An 18510-nucleotide genomic window follows, 5' to 3' on the forward strand; every position below is an offset into this window, starting at 1 on the left:
GAACAAAAGGTTACATACAATTAGAGCCATATAATGATGTAATTTAGAGATTGGTGAAGACTTAGCTCTTTGAGAAGGAGACTACTGCTGCAGTATTTGCTTCTCATATTTTAGGTGAAAACAAGAACTTCTTCTGAGGAAAAAATAAGCCAGTATACATTTTCTTTCCAAATCTTGCTTATTTTCTACCATTGTCCTTTTTCTTTGTTGTTGGTGATACTTTATTACTTTGCAGTAATAGACTGAAGGTGTGGATATCTCATAGAGATTTTCTAGGGTAATTTGGCAACATATTGTCTTTTTTTTTGAAGCACGAGAGACAAGATTAATCAAATGTGCTCAGGAACATATAACAGGAGGCAGACTCTGGTGGATGCTGCTGAATTTCTAGGGTCTACTCAAGAAAAGGTCATTCATAACCTCCTATATAGTTTGCCTTATTAATTTTCTCAAGTTTTACAAAATTATTTCTTTCTTCTTGGGATGCTACTCTTTATTTTACAAAGCCTTAAAATGAGACTTAAATCACATGACAACCTGCCTCTACCTTTAGGAAAATACAATCGTCTTCTTTTTAAGTAAAGTAAGAATCTGTAGGAAAACCATCCCATTTCAGAATAACCAAAGGGGAAATAGCAGTGGTAAATTATGTTGTGCTGAAAAAAGAACAAAAAAGGCAGACACCAAATACCTCCATTTTCCCAAGATTAAATGATTATTAAAAAAGTGTGCCACACTGTATAGAAATCAACATTCTCTCCCATAATTCTGTGCCTCTGGGACTATAGAAATGTCACTGTCCCTGACCCACATCTTCAAATTAACATTCTCAGGTCACAACAGTAAGTCTTCCCAAAGGGGACCTTCCGGAAAAACAAGCTATTTCCTCGGCTCATATTTCCCTGGAAAGAAAAATAAACACAAATAAAGTCTAGTGTGAAGATGATATCAGCCAATCCAAATTAGCAGAGAGATCCAACTGGATATGTTTCTGGGAGACATGTCTAAATGACCAGGACAAAACCGGGATGATCCCTACAAAATAGGGTGTATTCTTTGACAGGGTGAGCTTACTGTGGAACTAAATAACTACAACTTCTCCTCAACAATAAGGCAAGAATTTCTTTACTTACTCAGATAGTGAGTCAATATATGTAAAGCACTTAGAACAGTGCCTAACACTCACTAAGTGCTAGCTTTTACTTATTGTTTAATGAAATGATCAGGTTTCCAAGGAGTACCTACAAATCTTACAATTAAAGTAATAACTGAATATACTCTGAAGTATAAGTCTCAGCTATCCCAAATATAGCCTGTGTGACCTTGAGTTACATAACTGGCACTAAACCGCTCTAAACCGCAGTTTCTTTGTATGTGAAATGGGATGATAAAGAATAGTACGTATCCTTATTTAGTTATTTTGAGAATTACATGAGCTGACACATGGAAATCTCTTAATACCATGTCTGGTATACAGCAAATGCCCAATCAAGATTTGCTGTTGTCTTAAGCACCTACAGGATCAACTATTCCATAGGTAAGGTACATTTAACACCATAACCCATTTTCTGTCTGCTTTTTTCTTATAATGGGGTGTTAGTTAGAAAGTAGAGAAGGAAACTCTATCTTTCCTTTTAAACAGGGATCACACTAGGAGGATGTTCAATAAAGAGTGTAAAACTCAGAACGAAACCCAGAATGTTCATGGTAGGCTGTACCGAAATTAAATCTTTCAAGTGTTCTAGCTTGGATTTGCAGAGGGGCTTGTTGGGCATGCATGCTGCACAAAAGCAAACACAAGCGGCACTTAGACCTTTTCATTCTGAGTTCAGACTGGGGGAGCCTGAGCTCTGTGAACAAAGGCCTTTCTCATATATATCACTATTGCTATAAAATAACATAACAAAGAGCTTCTTTATACACTTTCTTCTGCAATCCTTTAAAAAGTGGTTCCCACTCAAAGACAGCTTTAAACTGATGGCCATTTTAAGCGATCTTGTGCTAAATTTAGCCCACAGCCCATTCTTTTTTTTTCTTTTTCCTTGGGAGGTGGGGTAAGATATGAGTCTTGCTATGTTGCCTGGGCTGGCCTCAAACTCCTGGGCTCAACTGATCTTCCTGCCTCGGCCTCCCAAGTAGTTGGGACTACAGGTGCGTGCCATTGCACCTGGGCATTATTTTATTTTCTAATAAAGCTTTGCCTAGATCAAGAATTTCTGGCTGCAGGTTATACACCTCACAGCAATAAGAAACTATACAAGCTGCAACAAACAAGCTGTACTTTGGACAAAATCATCCACTAATAAGACTCTAGAAGTACAAGACCAGCACTGTCAACAACACCGTGACAAATAATTTGTCATATAAATAATTTCTCATTTTTCAATTTCCTCATCTATACTATGGGGAAACACTTGAATATACAAGGTGATTCTGAGTTTAAAATAGGTGAGTTTGGGAAAAAAGTGTCTGAAATCAAGGCCATGATTTTAACACCCAGGGTAATTATCTACCCGGACCCTATTTGTAACTTGAATGTGATCACAAAATAGCTTCTAGACCATCACACTGAGGGGTTCTCACTTCTTCATAACCCCTGCCGATGATTTCTAAGCATCACAATGAGAGTTAACCTGGGATTCCAGAGATATTTAAGAAAACAAATAACCAAAACCAAATCGAATGAGAGAAAGAGAAAGAAATACCTCCTTTTGTAGGCTGCACCAACAATCTAGCCATGAAGTATATATTGGGGCGAAAGGAGGAGACCCACCAGCAAGCCTGAAATAGAAAAGGTTAGCTATTCACACTGATTATTTATAAAACATTCTCTTAAGAGTTTGATAAACCTTCATCAAAATAGCCTCCTATATAGAAGGCTCCCCCCAGAGGCAATTTTAGTTTTAATGGAACAAATTAAATGGGTGCAAGGGAAAGATCGAGTATCCAAAAGGGATTTCCTCCCCTGTATTTAGGTTTCAATCAACAAATAAAGTTCAATCTCATTTTCTAAAACATTTAGGTTTTTCATTTGTGAACAGATGAAACTCTAGATATCAAGTATAAGATTAAAGAGCAGGGAAAAGGGATTTAAAAACTAGTTGGTATTCACAAAGAACCTAAATGTGACAACAGATATAAACAATGGTGACTACGTGCTCCTATTCCGGTATAATCCATAATCATGTCCTTTTGAAAAAACTAAGGAATATGACATTTAACTTATCCTTCAAAGATGCTCTGGGCTAAAACATGGCAGCTGCTCTACATATCAGAAAACAGAACGTAACATGTTAAAAACTCTACATAATGACATGTCTAATGATATATTATGTCAGGTACCATAGGGAGAAAAATTTTGAATTAAATCAAAAGGCAAAACTTCTGCCCAACTTAGCAGGGTCACCTGGCATCTAGAAGTTGGAGATCAGGCCGGGTGCAGGGGCTCATGCCTGTAATCCTAGCACTCTGGGAGGCTGAGGTGGGAGGATTGCTTGAACTCAGGAATTCGAGACCAGCCAGAGCAAGACCGAGACCCCGTCTCTATTTTTTAAAAAAAATTAAAAGTATATAAAAAAAATATATAGAAGTTGGAGATCAATGGTGTCTACCATCACACTATCACCTGCCCTCCCCAATCAGTTCAGGGAAAGCTGTCAACACCATGGTGACAAATAATTAAATACATAATGGTGTCAGTGGTGTTGACAGAGACTTTCCATTGACTAAATTTCCTATTTCTCTCTCTTTAAAACTCATTTTCTAAAAAAAAAACAAAAAGAAAAACAAAAAAACTCATTTTCTCCATGAAGCCCCTAGGAAAACAGGGACAGGTTGTTATTTAATCCAGAACATACCTTTTATCAGTTTCATAGAAAAGAAGATAAAGACTTAAAATAAAGATGTGAAAACAGAATAATTTGGTAATTATCTTATCCCTTTTAAAGCAGCTTTATTTTTTATTATTTTCATTTGTATGAATGTATGGGGTATCTCACCTTTTAGAGGATAGAACCTATACTACTGGCAAGTGTGTATTAATTATAACCACTTGAGAAATGTTATTTATGCCCTTTTCTATTCTAAAAAAGAATATAAGGTGGCTGCTTATAAATACAAATTGAGGCTGCTGCTACATGGGGCATATAGAGGAAAAAATTAGGAATCTATTTTTGTAGAGACAAGATCTCACTATGTTGCCCATGCTGGTCTCAAACTCCTGGCTTCAATCCTCCCATCTCAGCCGCCCAAGGCACTGGGATTACAGCCATGGCCTACCACTCACGCGGTCTTTAGGAACCCAACAATAGCATCTACTGTATCTTTCTTTACCAAATTTCCAACAGGACTGCTCTGCCTGCCAGGCATACAGGCAGCCAACATCTAGGATAAGAAATGCGAAGTACTTACCCACAGTTGTTGACAGCCATAAGATTAGACACAAGCACAAAGGGATAGGTCAACATACTGGCAAAAAACTGTAAAATGGTAAAAAGATAGCTAAGTTGTTAGGTCATTCATAGTCTTCTTTATTCTCTTCTTTCCTCCCCCTTAAAGGCCTAGTGCCATTGTGGTCAAATACTCCAACACTGGTCTTGCTTTCTCAGTACCCCTGGAGAGACTAAGTTACACATTTTTGAGCTTGGAAATGCTTCTTCCTCCTAACATACCACTATGTCCAACATTGTAACAAAAGGCCTAAAGACTTCTCTTACGTTGTGACTGAGTCTTCATTCAAGTCAAACTTAACTACGTTATTCAGGGAAAAAGTCACCTTTAAAAACTGACTAGCACCAAACCACATGGGCTGTTATTACTGCTGCTTTGAGGCAGGAGCTCTGCATCATTCTTACCTTTGACAAACATTAACAAATTTGAGGGAGATTTCCCAGTGAGATATCTGGTTCTCTTAAAGCAGCGATGACACAGGCCAGATTTGAAAGAACAACAAAACAAAACACTATTCCTAGGAGGTTAAAAGGATTAAAAAAAAAACTCACTCCTGTGACAGCTTGGGAATAACTCTTCATTTCATTCATGGTAGAAACCTAAAACAGAAAAGAGCCTTAAGTTAATTGTCTACAACTGTATCAATATATTCTATCTGTAAATTATCAGTTTCTTTGACAGCTTAAAAATTAACTGAGGATATAATCATAAAAAATACTGATTATGAGAATAAAAAGGCAGTGATCAAGATGATCAACCTGATTCAACATTAATAGACAAATTCATATTAGGCAAATCTAATATGAGGAACAAATGTTATATCCTCAGGATTTGAAAAACAAAAGATGAGATTTGTAAATTTTCCCATGTCTTAGAAACATAATCCCTGGAAAACTATATTTACAATATATCCAACGGATAATTCACTACTTCTGTATACAGCTAGCTTTGTACCAAATGCTTCGGAGAAGATCCACCTCTATACTCGAGATTTAGATGGATTCAGTCACAATACCTCTTGGTGTGTTCAATCTTTTACCATGCTATGGAGCTACGTACAAAGAGGCCCCACAACTGCTAAGACAGGACAGACAACTTCTAGATAAGGTGGATTCTCAAAACCTCTCAGGCTGAGGTTTCTAGAAAGCCCAATACAGGAGTCCCCTTAACACTCCAGATTAGAAGAAAAGCCTCAGATATACCATAAAGTTGTCCTTCTGCTTCATCATGTCCTCTAAAACTAGTTATCAACAAAGAAGTGATCTCCTTAATGCCCTGAACAGTGACAGGGCTAAACCTCTTGGGTATACTCTATCACACCTTAGGGACTTTTTGGGTGCATCTCTCTACAGTAAACAATATGGGTCATTCCATTAGCCTTTGAAAATTTGACTGGTAATTTTTAACTACATAATGTTCAATCTGGCATGTAGCAAACTGTTGTTTTACTTTAATGCTAACCTAGCAGCCAGGTGAATATAAAAAAGCCAGCACCGGCACATCTCACCAAGGTCACAACCTACCCCGCTGTCCAGTGCATAGGTATTCACGAGGTAGGCCAGTGAGTTACAGAGCCACAAAGAAATGATGTCACCTAGGAGGCGAGGAACAAGACCCCTACATGAAGAAACAATAAAAATAGGAAGAACCAAAAAATGTGATCAGTAAAAAGATAATCTACTCAGTACAAATACTTCCCAAAGAATTAGAGATTTCAAAACATTCTAGGGAACTGAAAGAGACCCCAAACACCAGAATCTAGCCCTCATACCTAGCTCCTTTTAGTTAACACGGCTGTACTTTAGGCTGATCTCTAATGACTTTGGTCACCTAAAATCCAGGTCAGCTCTCCTCTCTGAGCCCATGCCTCATCTTACTATTAATAACTATAAACAGGGAGGCAAAATGTTTATGCTGCACCTTGGGGAAGAGACTTAACTATGGTTTTGTTCAACTATCCAGGGTTCAAATTTGGCAGGGCAAAAGATGAGAAAAACTACAAAGTAAAAATAGTCCAAGCACAGATACAGATGAGAAGCACCAAAAACATGGTTCCAGGATGTGAGTGACCTAGGTAATAGTGGGAAGAACATCATCCCACAGACTGAAGACCAGGGTTCAAATGCCAACTCCATCATTCATCAGCTATGTGAGACACAGCAAATGAATATCCCTAAGCATCACTGTTTTTTAATCTCTAAAATTTTAGAGACTGACAATAGCTTTCCAGCCTATCTCCCAAAGTATTTATTTGTTTATTTTTAGAGATGCAGTCTCTAAAAAACCCTGATGCCCAGGCTGGAAAGCAGTGGCTATTCACAGGTGTGATCCTAGTGCACTACAGCCTCAAACTCCTGGCATCAAGTGATCCTCCTGCATCAGCCTCCCAAGTAACTGGGACTACAGGTGTGTATCAGTGCACCTTGCTCTCCCAGCGTACCTATGATACTCAAAATCAAGTATGTGGAAATAATACTCTGGTTTTTCTTCAGATCGTATAAATCTTTTGCCTTTTACTGAAGATTTCCATGGAGAGGAACAACTCTGAGTCTTTGACCAATTTTTTGAGGCCTTGTGCTTGCTCATAGGGCTTATCTTAGTGTTTAAAAAAAAAGTATGTGGAAACACTCTGAAAATTAAAAGGCACCATTTAGTTAATGCAAAATTTTTGTTAATAGAATGAGTTCTTGCAAAGTAAATTCAAACCTTGCAAAACTTATTCTTTCAGCATAAGGAAAATACATGTTAAGATGATTTTCCTGGCTAGGTGTGGTGGCTTATGCCTGTAATTCCAGTACTTTGGGAGGCAGAGGCGGCAGGATTGCTTGAAGTCAGATCGAGACCAGCCTCAGCAACATAGATACTCCGTATCTACAAAAAAAAAAAAAAAAAAAGCCAGCATTGTGATACACACCTATAGTCCTAGCTTCTCGGCTTCTAGGCAGGTAGGAGCCAAATAGCTAGGTCTAGGCAGGAGGCTGAGGCAGGAAGATAGCTTGAGCCCAGGAATTCAAGGCTGTAGTGAGCTATGATCATGCCACTCCACTCTAGCCTAGAGGGAGAAAGACTTGGTCTTTCACAAAAAAAAAAAAAAAAAAAAAAAAGAAAGAAAGATGATTTTACTATTTTTCAAAAATTAATTTTCCTCATTTTATTAACTGTATATAATTGGGAGTTTACTACAAGGGTAGAAATTTGGAATTAATGTATCTGTTAAAAAAACAAATTCCTTATTTCAAATGTTTTAAATAACTAGAAGCAAAGGTTTGGGATCTTTACAAGAGTTTAAGGCAGAAGAAACCTAAATAGAGCTTAACAAGAAACAAACCCAAGGAGTATATTTTCCTCAGGGATTAAACAAAGATTTGCTGTCCTTATTTTTTCAGGAAAGTTTTCTACTCACACAAATATCCCTTACACACAAATCAACATTTACTCACGCAAAAAATCCTAGGATGCCCTCTTCCTGATAGATGGTTACCACGGAGTCACAAAGTCCACTAGGTACACAAGAAGGAAAGGTAAAATACATTAAGATTATTTTGCAGCTATAAACAAAAGAATTTCAATTACCACTTTGGACAAGGTCAAATTTATAACCCCCTTCCCTCACACTCTTCTAGCACCCGTTCTTTCAGCAAAGATAGTTAAACTTCAAGTTAGAAGTGAAGGACGCAGTAATATGGAGTCAGGGTGAATTTGCCTTCAGTGTCTCTGTAACTTACTCTGAGATCCTGGGTAGGCTCCTAAACCTGCCTGGGTTTGTATTCTCCTATGTTATTGATTTTTGTGTAGATTAAGTGATAAAAGATTATGAATTTATATACATGCTCTATAAACTCTATAAAGTGTCATAAAAATATAAAGTACTATTACTCTAATACTTTGACTTCAACAGATCTTAAGTACTTGAAAACAAAAACAAAAACACTTACCAGTACTTGGATTCTCTGCCAATGAATTGTACCATAGATCTCAGAGTGATTACTGTGGAACACAGAGAAAAAACTTTTAGAACTATGTTGAGGCCAGGCATGATGGCTCATGACTGTAATCCTAGCACTTTGGGAGGTTGAGGCAGGAGGATTGCTTGAGCCCAGAAGATTGAGATCAGCCTGGGCAATAGCAAGACCCTGTATCTACAAAAACTAAAACAAACTTAGCCAGGAGTGGTGGCATATACCCTATAGTCCCAGCTACTCGGGAGGCTGAGGCAGGAGGATCGCTTGAGCCCAGGAGTTTGAAGCTGCAGTGAGCTGTGATGATGCTACTGCACTCTAGCTCTGGCAACAGAGCAAGAACCTGTCTCAAACAAACAAACAAGCAAAAAACCACACTATGTTGAGACAGATTTTGATAGCCTTGACCAAAAAAGATTTTATCAAATCTATTTGATAAAAGCCAAAACAATAAAACAAACAAAAATCATGCAGGCAAGGTACTTTAGTCAACTTCCACATCAACCTATCTAAGTGGTCAGGAGAGATCAAGTCATAAAAGAAAGATAAGAAATCAGATTCCAGTTATCAACTGCAAACATACCGTGGAAGGGATGTGTGATGAGGGTAGCAGCAGACCGAGCAATCATCTCTCGAGTTGTCTAGAAACAATCAACACACACTTCTGAAATCTAAATAAATGACACTCAAACTCCTATGAGAAGGAACGTGGGTGGATATTATGTTACAGTATAAGAAAGTGAACAACACAGCACTCCTGCCCTGGAGTCAGGAAGAGTAGCTTGAGGGGGATATGAAATAATACACTGTCCTTCCATCATCCCTTTCACTCATGATTTCAATGTTCTGTTACAGTCATTTCCCAAAATTTCTCTGCAAAGCAGGTTTCTGTTATTTTCTCAATTTTACAGATAACAGAAAAAGCCGCAAGGAAACAGGGAGGGTAACCAACAAATAGTCACGAAGTTGAAATGAAACCATCAAGCCTGTATTGAGATTACAAAATTGCTCTCTTATTGTGAGTAATTTTTGAGAGAGACTGATACCTGTGCTAGACAAATGTCAGGTTCCATTTAAACTATACCAACATCAGGAAGAACAGAACAACTTTTGATTTGTTTTGCAAACACAACCCAATAACTGTGTGGTATCCTAAAGCTACTCTGTTTATCCTAATTTATCTTTCTAGTTTAGAACTCTATAAGGAAGTAATAAAGAAAATTTAATTACAATCCTAGAAGATAGTTCCTGGGGTTGCAAATATAGGTCTGTCATTTGCTTTTGCATTTTAACATTATCTTCAGTCACTGAATGAAGACACCCCTCAACCCTCCTCCATTGGCAGTTGTAAGAAGAGCCTATGGGATAGGATGGGCTCATTAAAGTTAAGAAAATGCTAAATGTATATTAATACATGTATCTCTATTTTTAAATAAACTTACTTCATGAAATTTACAGTAAACAGAGCTAATTTATCTGGTGCCTAGTAATATTTGTTTTGGAATATATATTTTAGAAGGTAGCATTTCCTGAAAAATTGTGACTTCATCAATGACAATTAGACAATGTGAAGACTAAGAAATAAAAGAGCAGTTCTAAAAGCTAGGCACAAAAGAAATGCCAATGGCAGAAGATGGGGTGGGAAATGGAGATGAAGAATATTTCAGAGTTAGAATAAGGTCGTAAAAACATTTCCGGATAGATAATATCCAACATACAAAAGGCCTGGTTGCTATTTTAATAATTGTGTGCCCAAGGTTTTCAATACTATTCAAAGATTTCCAGTAGAAACTTCTTCAGTTTTAAAGATGGAGTTGAGTGGGCAAAATGGGTTTCCTTGAAATCCATCTATTCTTAACATTAAGTCCTGTTAAGTATTGGTCCTCTCTGTTTTTTATGTTATACATGTAGTAAAGCCCAAATTAAATTGAAGGTTTAATTTCATCTGGGGACAGACTCTGCACATACAGGCCTGATGATCCTAACTCCACAGTCACCCCATGGCAGACAGTCTGATCTAGGGAAATAGTGAGGGATATAATTCATCTCTTACCTCCTTGATAACCCGGTCAAAGGAAGATGAGACTTCTTTCTGTACATTTCCAGGTCCTAACTCCTGGAAATCAAAATCAAAGAAGACAGAGATCTTGATGGTTTTAAATAGAACTGTCCAAACTTGTGGCCACCCCACATGCCAACACTGAGATGAAACAGAAAATGACTGCCTGGCTTTGCTCCTAAAGGGGGCCAAATAGCAATAATAACTTGCAAGGGAAAGGCACTCATGCTTAGAAATCAGCTCCAACGTACCTCACCCTTGTCACACTCCTGGTAATGCTACAGAAGAAAAGAAAAAGGATGATTAGAGCTATTCCGATGTCATATGAGAAGACACAAAATGAAAACTCTACCGGCAGAGAGTAAAATTAAAATAGCTTTAGTTTTTTTTCCCTGCAAATCTCCAGCTAACTTCTACTCCTAACTAATCAACTGGAAATAAGTGTCTCCAAGATGACCCTGTTGCTAAGTTTAATGTACTGGTCAGTTGGAAGAACAACCAAGTGCTCATGAAAATGCCTATTTAAAAAAAGAAAAGGAAAACAAAAAAGGAAATCTAAGAACATTATTTACTAAACACATTTAACAGAAAATAAGTTAGTAAAGATGTAGCCTAAGGTTCCTACTCTTCGCATAGAAAAAGTAGAGCCAATACCAAATTAGGACAAGACTCTTTTCTTCACTGCGTAAAACAAAAGAACTGGTGTTACGCCTGAACAGCTGAAATCGCCTCACTTTTCCTTTCCTATCTGTTTCTAAAACAAGCAAGAGAAAACATTTTTTCTCTCCCCTAGAGAAGAGATCATGAATACTGCCAAAGCCCAGACTATATTGGAAGATATATTATTTGTGTGATATTTTAGAAACAGAATGTGGACTAGGTGAAAATAAAAGAATCAGACAATTGAGCTACTTACTGCATGATGACCAGTTTTATTATTTTTCAGCCATACAAAATTTAAAAAATAGACAACACGGCCGGGCACGGTGGCTCACGCCTGTAATCCTAGCCCTCTGGGAGGCCGAGGCGGGTGGATCGCTCGAGGTCAGGAGTTCGAGACCAGCCTGAGCGAGACCCCATCTCTACTAAAAAAAAAAAGAAATAAAAAAATTATCTGGACAACTAAAAATATATATAGAAAAAATTAGCTGGGCATGGTGGCGCATGCCTGTAGTCCCAGCTACTCGGGAGGCTGAGGCAGTAGGATCGCTTAAGCCCAGGAGTTTGAGGTTGCTGTGAGCTAGGCTGATGCCACGGCACTCTAGCCCGGGCAACAGAGTGAGACTCTGTCTCAAAAAAAAAAAAAAAAAAATAGACAACACTTTCTTTTGTAAAATGAATTATGCTTCATAAAAAAAAAATCACAGGCAAGAGAACAAATGTCAAAATTAAGCAAAGTGGCCAAGTACAGTAGCTCGTGCCTGTTATCCTAGCTACTTGGGAGGCCGAGGCAGGTGGATTGCTTAAGGCCAGGAGTACGAGACCAGCCTGGGCAACAAAGTGAGACCTTGCCTCATCTTTTAAAAAATCAAATTAATAAAGATTAAGCAAACTGATGTCTTTTGGGCAAATTCCAGATCCTTGGTGAGAACTAATTCTACTAGTTGCAGGCCTCTTTAAAAATTCTTACTCATGTCTAGGCTTTGTTTTTTACTCCATTGATAAAATTGCCTATCTGTCTCTTCTACATCATTCTGAACATATTTCAATTTAATTCTTGTTCAGATACACAGAACTCTTTCTTGTAAAGTTTAAAATTTTCTCAACCCTGAATATGTCTTTCTTCTTGACTGTATATGCAGATTTTGATATACTAAATATAGTACCAACACCATTATATTTCACTGGGCTACATCTGAAATATATTTAGGCTACCTGGTTACCTCAAGATAGTCTTACTTTTCCATTACATAAAGGAAGTTGGTCTCAAGCAGTAATTTTACTTTTGCTCTAAGTCTATACATAAATCTCTTTGACTAGATGATACCTGCCTTTCCATATGTAAATCTCACTAAGGTAACAGCAACACTTTCACTGAACCCAGAGTAGAATATGGTTGGAAAAGAGTAGAATCAATCACCAACACGGGCCCATTAAGACTTCATCACTCTGACCGACAGGCCACCTGAAATGGTGCTTTTAGATTCATCCACAGGGTTGACAATGACAAGTATTAAGAATAATAACAAAATGACTGATGGGAGACACAGCTTCCATGTGAAGAGCTGGCTAAAAAAACCTCTCCAATTTGAATCAATGAAAGCTGAAGGGAATTTAAAATCCAAGCCAATTAGGTCATGAAATTGTTTAACAAAATCATGATTTTTGCTGGAACAGAGCAGAAGACTAAAAAAAAAATCATGATTTGCTCATCAGATGTTAGATGTTAAAACATTAGAATTGGGGGCTATGCTAAAGGCTTAAAAAGTACACAGAGGGTAGTTATGAAGCACTGTTTAAATGAGTAGTTAGGAAACATTTAAAATTTAACACATTTGCTATACCGTATAGGCTGAAAATATTATCTAGATGGTTAGCATGCACTCCAATATTTTTTAAGAGTTACAGCACAAAGGATAACATATCCTTGGTGCCAGCAGGAGACAAATTAATGAATTAAAAAACCCATTAGTTTTATATTCTCAACCACATTCATGCTGCACAACATTCCCTTGGAGTATTCTCAATGGTATAGAATTCTTATTCATAACACCTTTATAAATATAGCACAGGGAAATTCCGTCTGCTGAAGCACTTTCTAAATACTAAGACTGCCTTAAAGGTTAATTCAGTTTGACTTATATTGTAACAGGTGCCACTGAGAAACCAGTACAATCAAAATTATATTATAAGCTTATGCATTAGAAGTAAAAATAAGCTGGCAAAACAAAAGGATCACTAAGAGAGAAACAAATGTAACTCTGCTGTTTTAAAAAACATTTTATGCAACATCTCAAGCATACAGAAAAATTAATAAAATTAATTCACTGATGCATCCACCACTGAGGCTAAACAGATGTTAACATTTTGCCATTTTTTGGCTTAGGATATCTTGACTTCTTAAAATAAAGTGTCACAGATAGAGTTGAAGTTCCACCTTTTATCCCTTCCCCTTCCAAAAGTTAACTAATACCTTGTCTTGATGTACAATTTGGTGAGGCTTTTTTAGAACTTTAAAAGTGTATGCAATATAACACACATACAGAATAGTGCACACACACAAATAAACAATGCAATAAATAATTAAAAGGCAAACATCCAATATCCATGACCCAAGTAAAGGAAAATCTTTGTCATTATCCCAGATCCCAACTTGTGGTCCCTCTCCTTTTCCTCATAAATGACCACTATCCCGACTTTTATGTTTACTTTGTTATTTTTAAAAAATAAGTTTTTATTTACTTATTTTTTTAGGGGAGAGAGATGGGGGTCTTGCTATGTTGCCCAGGCTGGTCTTGAACTCTTGGGCTCAAGCAATCCTCCTGCCTCAGCCTCCCAAGCATGTGCTACCCTGCCCAGCCTAAAGTAAGCTTTTAATAGAAAACATTATAGTAGAGTAACACTAGAAATAAGAAGAAAACAACTTTAGAAAAAAAAATGTATGATTTAGCCAGCTTCTTTTTTTCCTTCAAAGAAATAAACTAAGCTATACAGGTAGATCAAATAAATATATTTAATTTCTGCTCAGAACGACTGGTTCTGAGGAAGAAGGTCGTGTAGATCAAATCAATTACTTCATTTTGCACAAATTCATTCTCCTTGCTTCCCAGCAAATAGATATTTTAAGAAAAATGTTTTTCAAGAGGAAAAAAGGCCAGAGTTACCAATATTGTTGAAATTACTCTTGATCAGTGGAACAAACTGCACAAAAGGTAAGCAAAATCTATGGGAAGACGAATTGATTTTCCTCTTACCTGTAACACTTTACCATGCACTACAGTCCCAAGGACTCCTGAACACAATCTTGGAGTTAAGCCTGTGAACAAGCCACGCCTCCCATCGATGCCGGCAATGTGCTGAGCTAAGAATATAAGTCAGAGATTTAAGTTCAAAAAAGTGGACACATAGAAATTTCAAAAGAAACATGCCTTCTATATATTTTCTTTCAGTAAAAACTCCTGCCTATCAGAGTCCTCAATGTCATCTAAGCCCAAATAAACCGAAGACACCTACCATAACAAAAGAGACCAGGAAGTTGACACACTTGCCGCCCAAAAATATTTCGTCCTATTGTCGGAGGAAGAGGCTCATATCCCACCTTTAAGAAAAAGAGAATTTATCAATATTGCTTAATATATTATGTTGCCTAATACATTAGGCAATATTTCCAAAAATGCCTTGCTTTTAAGGTCTTGAATAAACAACAAAATTAGGGTTATAATTTTTAACACAAGTACAAAAGCAATTAAAGTTTTCCAAGGCAATGTGTCAGTTTTTTGTTCTGTCAGCTGATAAGACTGGGTTCAATAAACTCCAACTTTCCTTTGGTTCAAAGTCTATGAAGCAAACCACGAGGCAGAGATAGACTAATATCAAACTGAAAATAAAATAAGGGAACTTTTGTGTTAGGGAAGCTGTGGTACTAAGGAGGCTCAACAATATTTTCTAAGGAAAACCTAGAGCATTTTTTACATTTGAACAAAATGAGAAGGCTTACACTAAGCAGCATAAACTGCGTATTTTGGCTAGCTAGACAAAACACTCAAAAGGCAAATACAGGCCAGGCATGGTGGCTCACTCCTGTAATCCTAGCACTCTGGGAGGCCGAGGCGGGTGGATTGTTTGAGCTCAGGAGTTCGAGACCAGCCTAAGCAAGAGCGAGACCCTGTCTCTACTAAAAATAGAAAGAAATTACATAGACAACTATAAATATATATATAGAAAAAATTAGCCAGGCATGGTGGCGCATGCCTGTAGTCCCAGCTACTCGGGAGGCTAAGGCAGAAGGATTGCTTGAGCCCAGGAGTTTGAGGTTGTTGTGAGCTAGGCTGCCGCCATGGCACTCTAGCCAGGGCAACAGAGTGAGACTCTGTCTCAAAAAAAAAAAAAAAAAAAAGGCAAATACAGATATAGCTGGATAATTTACTTAGGAAATCATTACAAGTTAGGTTCACATTAAATGAACAGATTGTCACAATTAAGGTCATTTTATAAAGTTAATGATTACCATTTTTATTACATAATATAGTCAGGATCAGTAACAATAAAGGGATATTTGAGAGAGTGAACTCTGTAGGATGTAGTTTTGACTCTGTTGCTGTGATTCGTAATCTGTCCTATTAAATAACTCCTGTCTGAGCTCCCTGAAAGTGCTACCATGCAACTACTTTTAAAACAAAGTATTTGGGAATTTCACCAAAACCCCTGAGATACTTAGCAACATACAGATGTTGTGAAATCAGAAGTAAGGATATTCAAGTTTTTGAGGCAAGAGCTCTGAATGTCACTAGAAAACTCTGTCTCCTGAAGAAATATTGAACAGTGGGTTCATACTAAATGTACTGCAAAATACTGTCATCTCAGACGCTATGTAGCCCCAAATAAGCCAATTCTGTTTTAGATGTCATAGCACATTCAATCAAAGTCTCTGCTCTAAGTTCAAATAATTTATTTTACCATAGCCTTTTACATATGGAATCTGAATCCATGTGGTCAACTGAGCAACAAATAATTTGGATTAGCAACAACTCAAGAATAAGAAATGTGGCCCTCCCCAATATCTTGCATATTTTTTACGGAAAGTTAGACCGGTGAGGACAGGGGTTCTAAAAACCGCTCTCATCTCTGGCACAATGTAACACTCAATGTGTCAACACTCAATAAAGATTTTTTAAAAATGAATGACCTGACCAGCATAGGGAAATTTAGAAAACCAATTGAAAATATTTCCTAAGTCTATCATCTGGCCAACCTGCTTGTGAATATAAAATACCATCTAAGAATTATTTTACAGTAGATTAGAAACTAACACCTACATTTAAGCTAAAACTAACTCTTTCAGCTTAACTGATTTCCAGCTCAGAGCAATGTGATTTTCATTGTCATAAGCCACACGGGCTGCTGCTGGAGAGCGCTCGGAAATTTGCCTGAGCAGCCACTTCAGTGTCACTTCTGAATGAGCTCCTTGTGTTTATCTGGTGCTCTGTGGGTATCTGGTGCTAAAATCTCGGAACCGAAAAGCAGTAGTAACAGAAGCAAAGAAAGAAAAAAAAGGGAATAAAAAATAAAATGTTGGCTCCTCTCTAATTTCAAATTTGTCTTCAACTGAGTATCTTGTGTTTGAGATTTTTTTTTTTTTGAAGTGGGGGAGGAGAGTCGAATGCTAATTTCAGAGGGACGAAAGGGGAGGGTTAGGAAACCCTCGGTGGCGACCGGCCAGGATCAACCTCAGGGAAGATGAAACAAAGTTCAGAGGAGACCCTGGGCAGGGCCGGGTGGCAGTTGGGTGCGGGAGGAGAGGGCCTCCAGCGCCGGGCGGGGAGGCGAGACCTCGGGGAGGCCCACGAGAGGGGCCGCGGGACGGCGGAAGTTGTCCCTGCGGGGAGGGAAAGCGCAGCAGAGAAGGAACAGCATCTCGGGAGACTAAAGGGCCCGCAAGGCTGGAGCCGATCTTTAGGCGCCCGCCACGGGCAGCAGAGACCGACCAGGGTGCCGGGCGGGGAAGGGAACAGCGATGATTCGTACCTGGATGAGCACTTTCACGTACATGAGAGGCTGGGACAGGATGGTGAGACCGGAGCCCAGGAGCACCTGACTGGCCGCGTCCGCCATGATGGCACCCGCGGACGGACAGACAGACCGAGCCACCAAGCCACCAAGCGAGTCAGTCCAGGATCACGTGCCAGGGCCGCCGGCTTCACTGGCTCGCCCGCGGCGCGCGCACACGCACGCACCAGCGCCGCCGCCCCGCCCCGGCCCGGCCCACAGCCCCGCCCCGTGAAACGGCAGGCGCTCGCGAGCGGGCGCAGGGGTAGCGGCGGGGCTGACGGGCCAGGGCGCATGCGTCTTGTGGTGGTATCCCCGCCCTCCGCTAGCAGTTTGTCTTGCGCATGCGCAGGCCGGAAATGTCTGGAGACGGAAGAATGGGCGTGGCGGGCTCGGGTGACCCTGACCGCAAAGGCAAGGTCAGAGGCATGAAAAGAATTGGAAGGGATTATTCTTTATGCTTCACGTCTGCTCTTGCCGTTTGGCCATCATCAACATAAGGTTCAAAAGGTATTCAGCATCAGAGTCGTAACAGTCAAATAGCCGACAAACGCTAGGTGACTCTGGTATGAATAGTGAATCTGTCTGCGAGTTGTTCTTCGTGCATTTATTCATTCGATTAATGTTACCTTCTCAGAAATACCTTCTCCGACCACTCACTCTATCTAAATTTACCTCCTCTTTATTTCCTACCACATATCCCGAGAGCACTTAACAATGTCTGAAATGATCTCTTTGTCTCCTCCACTAGAATGGAAACTCCCTGAGTTCAGGAACTGAGACAGCCTTTGTTCACAGCTGTGTTTTCAGTGCTGGAGACGTACCAGGTGCTCCATAAATATTTACTACACAAGTGAACACATACTACTCAGCCTACCAGGTTACAGGCTATCACAGGCAAAAATGAAAAAGGCATTATCCTACCACTTTAGCCCCAGCTCTCGTGTTTGCTTGTTTTTTGTTTTATAATCTAAAGAATTTGCATTATTAGCTCACGTGTTCTATACCAAACATTTAGTGAGGCAGAGCATGGAGCAGAAAATGAAATACTAGTGTAAAAAGACTTGCATTTAGATCCTGACTTTTCCTTTGCATCCATTTGTCATTTTATCATCTTTGATTTTCAGTTTTTGTATCTAAATCTAGGGATAACACTAATATCTACCTCTCAGGATTATTATAAGCATTAAATGAAATTGTGCCTAGGAAAGAGTTTTTTTTTTAAACTGTATGTTGAAATACAGATGTTAGTTTTAATTAATATCATCCTGTACTCAGCACAGGGCTAGGTGATACTGAAGTCAATTTATAGAGCAGGAAGGCACATAGGCTTTGAAG

General features: G+C 38.7%; 1 protein-coding gene and 1 non-coding gene across 3 annotated transcripts; one reads left to right on the forward strand and one right to left on the reverse strand.

The window, feature by feature from the left end:
* Positions 1–692: 692 nt before the first annotated feature.
* Positions 693–17433, reverse strand: MTCH2 (mitochondrial carrier 2). 2 transcript variants are annotated; one of them, XM_045558065.1, is made up of 13 exons: positions 17152–17433; positions 14641–14725; positions 14382–14488; positions 10719–10745; positions 10462–10524; positions 8992–9049; positions 8385–8436; positions 7890–7949; positions 5973–6066; positions 5001–5048; positions 4411–4478; positions 2706–2781; positions 693–902 (listed from the first exon to the last, which is right to left on the reverse strand). In XM_045558065.1, the coding sequence occupies exons 1-13, from the start codon at positions 17236–17238 to the stop codon at positions 816–818; spliced, it is 912 nt and encodes a 303-aa protein (XP_045414021.1). In that variant the 5' UTR covers positions 17239–17433; the 3' UTR covers positions 693–815. The 2 variants fall into 2 exon arrangements, with proteins under 2 accessions (XP_045414021.1, XP_045414023.1); XM_045558067.1 differs by lacking the exon at positions 10719–10745.
* Positions 6922–7041, forward strand: LOC123643029. Its single transcript, XR_006736606.1, has one exon. It is a non-coding gene; the product is annotated as a U5 spliceosomal RNA (small nuclear RNA).
* Positions 17434–18510: the final 1077 nt, after the last annotated feature.

This window comes from Lemur catta, chromosome 7 (assembly GCF_020740605.2).
Source record: "Lemur catta isolate mLemCat1 chromosome 7, mLemCat1.pri, whole genome shotgun sequence".
Classification (NCBI taxonomy): domain Eukaryota; kingdom Metazoa; phylum Chordata; class Mammalia; order Primates; family Lemuridae; genus Lemur; species Lemur catta.

Bases quoted from the DNA above. Each gene is read 5' to 3' on its own strand.
- MTCH2 (XM_045558065.1), bottom strand. From the start codon at position 17,238: ATGGCGGACGCGGCCAGTCAGGTGCTCCTGGGCTCCGGTCTCACCATC. The intron at 14,489-14,640 runs GTAGGTGTCTTC...TTATATTCTTAG, and splicing joins TCCTGGTCTCTTTTGTTATG to CTCAGCACATTGCCGGCATC. The intron at 5,049-5,972 runs GTAGGTTGTGAC...TTTCTGTTTTAG, and splicing joins CCTATGCACTGGACAGCGGG to GTTTCTACCATGAATGAAAT.